We start from the raw sequence: 9335 nt of genomic DNA on the forward strand, positions 1-9335 counted from the left end.
TCAATGGAAAAAGAAAAGGTTTTATTTATTTATTTAAGTTTTCCTTTGGGTGAAGAGCCAAACTTTTTTGGGTGGGGCAAAATGTTTTGTATATAAGAAGAAAAAAGTCAGATTTTTAGGCAGAAAAACATGAAGCATGCCCGAACTAGTTGTGTAAACAGTACGGTCTTCCAGAAATGTTTCATCAGCTAAGAAACTATAGCCACATCCTACCGAACTAACTGAACAGCACACCAGGATTCAACATAACCATAACCATCTGATGGCCCGTTAAAAAGTAGGCTGGGAAGTTGATCAGCAGTTGCCAGCAGTATTTTCACATTATTTGGTTTAAATGTGAAGGAAAGCTGTTTTTTTGGGGTGGGGGGGGGATTACACACTGATGCACACATAGCTCAGCTAACTTTAACTTTGAGTGTCGACAGCAACCACACCCCTCTACTGGGCCAAGCCTACAAAGGGACAAACGATTTACACTAATTATTTTCAGATTTGAATTATTATTATAAAATATAAATCTACTAGTAGATGATGCTATATTATCATAGATTATGGCAGCTGTAATCAGAGGAATTAAAGTGCGCTACTGAAAATGTGTTCTGCCGGCTCTGGATATTGGTCTGGTTTTGTAACACAGATCTGGCAACCCTGACGTGTACATATAAATACCAGAAGGTCTCAGTTTTCATTGCCACATTCCTCTTTGTTTGTTGTTTGTTGGTTTTTGATGAGACGCCATTATAAAGTACTTATGGGAAGGATCAGTATTATCATTGTGTTTCCAGCTCATTCCATTATTTACACCCCTATGAACAAAATAATCACGAGCCCCGTATTCCTTCTAAAAGTGGTTTATCTAATATTGCCTTTTATGCAGCAACTTTTCCGAACTTCACAGAATTGTGAAAATGAGCCCATCTAGGTGTTTTCCGGATTTCCAGTAATTTTCTTTTTTTTAAAAACATTGGACTGTGCCTCCTTGTTGGATCACTGCCCTCTTGGGTGTTATTGCTATATTTACTCTGGCCTCGTGTTAAGAGCCTCAAATTGTCATAAGTTTGTTCCTTTGAACAAAACCCTGAGCCCACAACCTGCTCAGCAGCTGGAAGATGAGGTAGAAATGCACGTCATAGAGGTGACTAAAATGCAAAATGATTCCCCTGCGGTCGACCAGTGTGATTTCTGAGCCTGTTGCAAGTTATTTACTGTTGGTTACAGTTATTAGAGCAGCCAATAAAGGTTAGAGTAAATGTTTTGTAACAGCTTTGATGATGTCAGATGAGGTGACCCATTTCCGCAGTCGCAGACACAACAGTCTTATTCTACCATCTGAAATGGGCCTTTGTATCACATTATATCATCCTAAACGACTGGCTAAAAAAAGGTCTGGGTCATGACTTCCCTTTGGGTGTGCGTTTGTCATTATTCGGCTTTGATGACTCCCAAACATCCAGCCAGGGACACACAGACATTACAAATAATTTCGCCCTTCGTAACATTTATTAATTAATGGATTATTTATGCGTCCACAGCCGTTCCGTAAGTGTCAAGGATCTCTTTTTGCAAACCAGAAGCACATGTAATACGAGACAGAAACACGTCTTTTGTGAAGATTTTTAATTTTATTTTGAGTCTTTATCAGGACAATCTGTGAAACAAAACTGGTGTGTCAGTGCCGTACAGTATGTACCTGATGCCCCCCAGTCCTGAGTGATATGAGCTCTTTGATCAGAAGAGGGCAGCAGCGAGTATCTGACCCATTACTGTCTCTTCCACAGCATGTTTGATGTTGGGGGCCAGAGAGATGAAAGGAGAAAATGGATTCAGTGCTTTAACGGTGAGACTTTTCCTCCTTGTTTTCCTTCAAATAGCCACACTGTACATCCTCGACCTGCAGCTCATTCTCCTCCCATTACATCCTGCCCGTCTTAAGGCATTTTCTCTCAGCTCCAGCATCCCGTCAGTTGCACAAGGACCAGTCCAAATCTTAAACTGGTATTGAAGAGCCTAGTCTTTTGACTTGTTTATAGTCAAATCTGAGCTGTCTCGTTTTTTGTTTTCCTTGACACAAAGTGCTCTTTTAGTCAGTTGTTTCTATTTTTAAATTTTCTCCTGGTTTTGGTTTGCATATTACTATAAATTTTGCTTTCCTTCTCACTGCGCTATTGTGTGTTTTTTAAACCTTGAATGTTAATACATTTCCCTTAACTGGAAAGCACTTTGTGTCCACTCCCGTAGTTTTGAATGCCATATAAATAAAGGTGATTTGACACGACTTGAATATACTCCTTAAGACCAGTGACGTCAAAATCTATCTCATGTTTTCTTCCAGATGTCACTGCGATCATCTTCGTGGTGGCCAGCAGCAGCTACAACATGGTAATAAGGGAAGACAATAACACCAACAGGCTACGGGAAGCTCTGGACCTCTTCCGCAGTATTTGGAACAACAGGTGAGTCCCTATTTGTTGTGGGGTTTTTTTTGTTTTTTTAATTCAAAATGTTAGAAAATGCTCACTTTCCTTTCGCAATGAGAGAGAAGGCCCACATAAGGCTTAAAAAGTAGTAAATATAAGTAAATAAAACCTGCTTCTGTCTCACCTTTATCGTGATGTGTGTAAATGACTGTCAGCTTTATCTTTGAAAATCCCAAAATTTCCACAACTGAAGGGTGAAGCTTGTGCAGTTTCTTTAATGGTGTTTTTTTTCTTTTGTTTGTTTGTTTTCAGATGGTTACGCACTATATCCGTCATATTATTCCTGAACAAGCAGGACATGCTGGCTGAGAAAGTACTAGCTGGAAAATCCAAAATTGAAGACTACTTCCCTGAATATGCTCGCTACACCATACCAAATGAAGGTTTGTTCCTTTCCTAGTGCACCTGGCTCGTCTATGTCCAGACAGACTTTTGAATTCCTTGTATCGTCTGTATTAACGTTAAATTTCTTTTTTTTTTTTTTTTTTTTTTTTTTTTTTTTTTTTTAGCAACTCCTGAACCCGGTGAAGACCCGAGAGTGACGAGAGCCAAGTTCTTCATCCGAGACGAGTTTCTTGTAAGTGTATCAGCGTATGTCTGAAGTGAGCTGAAGTCAATCAGTGTCCAGCCACGAATACACTTGTCCTGTTAATTCATAACTTAGTATTTTACACATGTACCTGTAATCCCAGCTGGGCCTGTTATGTTGCTTTGAACCTGATGAACCTTTTCTGGTGGTCCGACCTCCTTGTGGGGACAAGTTGTCCGCAGATGCGCAATGCTGATTTCAGCAGGTACTACTGCTGCTACGAGTCCTGCCGCTGATCGCGAAACACCTTCTGTAGGGTTAAAAATTAAATTCGGTTGCATTTGTTTTTACTATAAATGGCTGTAACGAAGCTGTTTTTGCATGGCCTTTTTTGTATACACTCTGTAGTCACAAATAATCTTTAAGACACAGATAACATTATTAAACAGATTATAACTTTACTAGTAGGACTTAATGCTGCAGCAATAACTTGAAGCATTTAGTTGAGGAAGTGAAGGGGTTACATCTGTTCTTGGTGTTTGAATGTGAGCTGTTCTGTGGCTGAATTTATTTCTTTCATATCAAAATAGTGACTCCAGCGTTTCAGTTTAATAGTGACCAATGTTGTTCTTATTTAGTGGGTAGAACAAATATGGGTCTAGTGTGGTTATCTGGCCAGTGTTTAACACGCTAGACACACTTATGGTCATGTAAGCTGTATTTAGGGACTGATTGCTCTAAAATTACTTGCCTCAGTTTCTAGTAATGACAGCGAGCTTGAAAGCTGTGAATTTCCCAGAAATAAATGCGTTATGATAGTATTCCTGTTACCTGGGACAGATACCTGGGAATATGTGTGACGGGAATCACGTACTCCAAATGTAGTGCACTTTTATGAAGAAGTATGCAAATTACAGACTTCCTCGTGTCACAACTATGTTTTGGTGCACATTGGTGAAAGATGTCATTTTTACAGATGCAAACTTTTTACAAAAATGAAGACGAAACAAGCGCGGCACAGTGTAACTGCACATAACTACTGAGCCACTTTGTCGTCAGGTAGAATAATATTTTAAGTGTGAATTGTTAGGGGAACCCCCTGCCCCCAGAGTGTTTTCATCAGCGTCTGATACACACATCAGTCAGAATTAAACTGTGGCAATCTATTCATGCCTGTGATGTGATATCTAACCCATAGAGGGCGCTAAAAATAAGAAGTTGAGAGGCCTTTATGTGTCAAAGTACTGAAAGTGCACAGAAAACTTAGAATAGCATTGGCATTAGCACATTAATCTTAAATATGCTGAGCAATATTCAAGGTAAGAAGCAGGAAAAGCTAAATGCTTCAGCTGAATTGAATAATTTAAATAATATATAGTAAGGCGTGTGCTTTATTCAAAGATGAAATAAAACTATTTATCATCACATTTACAAACAAAAAGAAAACTGATGTGTGAAATTAAGAATGGTTAAAGGCCTGCTAAAGTCAGTCAAACCCAGTGGTGTTCAGAACAGATGTGATCCAGATATTTTGAGTAAAATGACAGTGAAGTGCTCAGATGAGTCACAGTTTAAGCTGCAGAGGCAGGAAGTAGTGTGATTTTTAGGTGGGGATGGTGCTGTAAGAACTTTTAGCTGTAAAGAAAAATCAAATAATGAAGGGAAGAAACGAGAGCAGCAGATCTGAGAAACTGAGGGAACATCAGGGAGGCTAAACGTGTGCTCGTGGCGTGGAGGATGTGACGTGTCATGTCTGTGTCCTCCTCCTCAGCGGATCAGCACTGCGAGCGGCGACGGCAGACACTACTGCTACCCACACTTCACCTGTGCCGTTGACACAGAGAATATCCGGCGGGTGTTCAACGACTGCCGGGACATCATCCAGAGAATGCACCTGCGGCAGTACGAACTCTTGTGATGGGAGACCGACTCCGTCAGCCTTCTGTGTTTTTTTTTTTGTTTTTGTTTTTTTTTTTCTCCACCATTCTGCAACCTTGACGAACCTTTCCTCCTGCTCCTCCCTGACTCTTCACCCCACATCCCCAGAAGAAACCCACCCCGACCGCCCCTCCTGTCGAGGACTACGAAGTACTACTGAAGTGTGTCAAATCCTCTTCCTCTTTTTAACTTCTTAGCTTTTTGTACTACTTTTTGTTTTCTCTCTCCGAGATTTCGTCCCCATTTCACAGATGTAAAAGGAAAGCTGGGGAACAAAGTTGATGTGTGCCGCTTCTTTTTTTTTTTTTCTTCTTCTTCTTCTTTTAATCCTTCCTTTTTGAATGCCTTGATTTTTGTCATTCCACTAAGCCTTGGGCTACCTCCTTTTATTTTATTTTTTGCCCCTTTGTGTCCACTTTTTTTGGGCTTTGTCTTTGGACTTGGACTGGTGGGCGAGGACACATAAAACACACCTGGAGGACCTCAGTGCAGAGGCAGTATGTGTGTGTAATGAAGAGAGGGAGGAATGCCATGTGAACGAGTGTGTGTTTAACCGCCATGACCCCTCACCACCTCTTGTAATAATTTTTTTTTTTTTTTGGCCTGTCACCCCGCCCTCAGCCTCTCTGACCGCCTTCTTCTCCCCGCGTTGAAGACGGCTGGACGGAGAGGGAACCGAATGGATGAAGAGATAAATGCACTTTGCATCAGGTTCCTTAATAACTTTTGTTTTTTTTGTTGTTGTCGGTGTTTTTTTGTTTTGTTTTTTTTTCCAGAGGAAGCATACACACAATGTAGCATCACAATATTTATTATCCTGTCGCCCTGCTTGCCGAGCTGCAGGGCGGACCGAGCAGCCGAGAAGACGTGTGGAGCGAGAGATTAAAGATGGGAGGGGGGCAGAAATTACGGCGACTAGAAGACGGCTTTTAATGAAGGAAAAGGGACTGAGCTCTCTGCACCTTAGCCCTGTTGCCTCCACGGACTCGGACCTGCCTCCTTTTTCCACACAAACCATCCTTTTAGCTTAGAGATACTGATGGGGAGGAGGGTGGGTGGGACGGGAGAGAAAAAAAATGTATTGTTTTGTTTTTGGTTTTTTGGGGGGGTTTTTGTTAACTTGTACACTGTGCAAGGTTGAATTATCCTGTACAGACTGTAAAATGTAATATTATTTTGTACAACTTAATTGAAAGAAAAACAAATCTACTTGTAGATCTTTGTGCCTTGATTATGGCTGTACCTGTAAATGAGCTCAGATGTAAGTATGTTTTCAACTGCGCTGTACAGCTTGATGTCAAACTCTATCGGCAGCGAAAGACTGCAGGTAGGGGACTTTCTCTGTAGAGTTTAGTTTTTTCTGGTTTATAAAAAAAAAAAGAAAAAAAAAGGAAATGCTGTTTAGTAAGAAATAAAAAAATAGGGGAAAAATCCTAAAAACCTGTATACATTATGCAAATTAACCACTTACCTGCAGTGAAGACCAGATGTTGCAGCGCCATGCCTTTTTTTTTTTTTTCGTTCTTTTATTTTTTTCGTTTTGTTTTCCCTCCTTTTATTATATATATTTTTTGAATTTCACAGCTTTAAACAAACATTTGAATTCCATTGAAAGTGTCCAAATTGCAACCTGGTGTTGTTTTAATAGGAACCAACGTTTTTTCGATATGAAGTGCGTGTGCGTACGCGCGCGTATGTGTGAGCGATCCGTACTGATGTGCGTGCCTGTGCGCATGTGTACATAAAACAAACATAGACTCACAGATGCATTGTGTGAGTGTGTGTGTGTGTGTGTGTGTGTGTGTGTGTGTGTGTTGGAGAGCAAGTGTGTATGTGTGTATAAAATTTTATAAATGTATGTACATGTAAATTTATAGGTCTATATAAATATATATGTACAATTATACATGTTTAATTATGTGTGTGCCTAGGTGTACATACCTATGTATGTATACGGTAAATATGTATACATACACACATAGGAAAGCATGTTTAGAATGGAGATGAATAAATGAGAGTGTGCAATATTAGTAATTCTTTGGTCCTTTGGAGCCATACCCGATGGCACAGGCACTATGAATGTGTGAGCAGCACCCAACAAGACGAGCTCTTCTCCTTGTACAAACAGCATCAGCCTTTTCTTCTGCTACAGTACACGTCTATCCCCAACAGAGAGTGAACTGACTGGAGGTGCAAAAACCTTGTTTGGCCTGGGAGGATGATTAAATGACATTTTTATTTTCTTTAAATAAAGAGGCACATTAGAGGACTTTGCTTTATTTCCATCTTGGTGTCCAGTTGTGTCCGGATTTTCTTTATTCATTCATTCAAAAAAAAATAAAAATAAAAATGTGGGAGACCGAAACGACCAAAACAAACAAAAACAAAAAATGATTAGATAAGTAAATCAATATGCCATTAAATGCACCAAATATTGGGTGAGCATTTATAAAATGTGAAACTAATAAATACTTAATACTTGGTATAAATCTCTAACATTAAAATGGTATAAATGGTGATGGTCAGTATTTAATACTGCATCAAGTAAGTTTTAATTTGATTCTTTAAATGTTTACATGTGTGTCACTTTTCCACTTTATCTAATTTCCCATTGAATTTTGACTTTATACCCAATTTATTACTTTTAATATAATTTCTCATTTTCCTCACCCACAAATAGTTTTTCTATAGGTTATTATTTGTAATACAAAAGCAAATAAAGCAGAAATATTACTCGTCACATTCTACAAATTAATTTATATTTGATGCATTTTGGCCATGTTAATTTTAATTCCTTAGACAATAATTAATGAATTGGTAAATATGCAAATTAATGCATCAGAAATAATAGTTATAAGTTATGCATAATTGTGTTTTCATGTGGTTCTGTTAGTTTTTTACAATTACATCGCCTTAACAATATTTTACTTTCTCGCATTAGTTATTAGTTTCGAAATCTGTTTACTTCTGTATTTTCTTCTGTATTGTTCATGCGTTTCAAAGTATAAATACAAAAGCAAATTAACCTAAATATCAATTTATGCCAGTTGTTATGGATTTGTTAATACCTACATTTTTCATATTTCTTTCATGCATCTAAAGGCATGTAAGGGTTATTTAATTACTATATTTGTTATTTTTGCTGTTTTGTTACTAATATTTGAAACTATTGTGAGGAGAGTGAAGCTGGGTACTTTCGGTATCTTTTTGTTTTTAACTTTGAGATGATCATGATAAACAGTTTTACCAGATTTTACAGTTCTGGTTGATTAAACTTCACAGAAGGCAGGTTCAGCTAATAAAGTTAATAATGGCTGGCTGTGTGTGCTAGGAATGCATAGAATTGGACAACAATATTGTGCTAGTTCTGAGTTTTCATGTGACATTTTTAAAAATGTATTGTTACCATAAAACTGAAATCACACATTCAAAACCTGAAATGATTGATGATAAAAACTCGATCCACTTACTATGAGATAAGAACAAAGTGTTGAGAGAAGAGATGATTGAAATTTTAAATACTGATTTAAATCCGTGACATTAGTTGCCAAACTGTAAGTAAGAGATAAGAAGATGGTAAATATAAAGTTTTCTGTACTTAAGTTTTAAAGTTACTAATAAACCAGACATTCCTTCTTTTATGCTAATTAACAAATTCATAAAAAAACTACAACAATTCCTCAGCTGACTCCAAAGCCCTATAGCTATAGGTGGGCTGGGGCAGTTAGGCTTCACAGCTTTGGCCCGGTAATGGTAATTACCCATGCCTTTTTTCACACCTTGGCTCGTGGGGGAGTCACATGATTAATAGTGGGCCAACGACCTTCAGCATGACTTAAACAAAGGAGCAGACCCCACCAAGGTGTTAAATACCAGGTGAGGCAAAACTTCTTCACAAATTAAAGAAGTCCAGGTGACTTCTTTTCAAGCTCTCAAGACTATCATATCCATGACTGAGAGCCTACACAGTCACACAACCATTTAAAAACAATTTGATCAGTCAGTAAGCTTATACACAAGTGGAAAACGTATAACAGCTCTCAATCTTCCTAGGAGTGGACATTCCAGCAAACTCACCCCAACCTCAGACGGTGCAATGACTCTCAGACTCTACAGGCATCATTTAGCAAGTTAAATGTTAAAGTTCATGACAGTACAATTAGAGTATGGCTCGTTTGGAGAGGATGCCAGGAGAAAGCCTGGCAGCATGGCTGAGGTTTGCAAATGTGCATCTGAACAAACCACAGGATTTCTAGAACAATGTCCTGTCAACAGATGAAATCAAAGTGGACATTTGGCCATAAAGTACAGCGCCACGTCTGGCAGAAATAAAGCACAGCATAGTAGTACAAAGATCTCATTCAAGTGTAATGAAAAGCATCATGATGATG

General features: G+C 38.6%; 1 protein-coding gene across 2 annotated transcripts in view; it reads left to right on the plus strand.

Annotated features, from left to right (window-relative positions):
• gnal2 (guanine nucleotide binding protein (G protein), alpha activating activity polypeptide, olfactory type 2) overlaps nucleotides 1–7223 on the plus strand; it is a 53961-nt gene extending 46738 nt beyond the window's left edge. For both annotated transcript variants that reach the window (XM_085253634.1, XM_085253635.1), the window contains exons 8-12: nucleotides 1779–1837; nucleotides 2333–2453; nucleotides 2730–2860; nucleotides 2987–3054; nucleotides 4778–7223. In XM_085253634.1, the coding sequence (XP_085109760.1) occupies nucleotides 1779–1837; nucleotides 2333–2453; nucleotides 2730–2860; nucleotides 2987–3054; nucleotides 4778–4924 (526 nt within the window). In that variant the 3' untranslated portion in view covers nucleotides 4925–7223. The remainder of the gene's footprint in view (nucleotides 1–1778; nucleotides 1838–2332; nucleotides 2454–2729; nucleotides 2861–2986; nucleotides 3055–4777) is intronic.
• The last annotated feature ends 2112 nt before the right edge of the window (nucleotides 7224–9335 follow it).

This window comes from Mchenga conophoros, linkage group LG18 (assembly GCF_057382185.1).
Source record: "Mchenga conophoros isolate Kocher_MC1m ecotype Shallow Benthic linkage group LG18, M_conophoros_male_GT1.1, whole genome shotgun sequence".
Lineage (NCBI taxonomy): Eukaryota > Metazoa > Chordata > Actinopteri > Cichliformes > Cichlidae > Mchenga > Mchenga conophoros.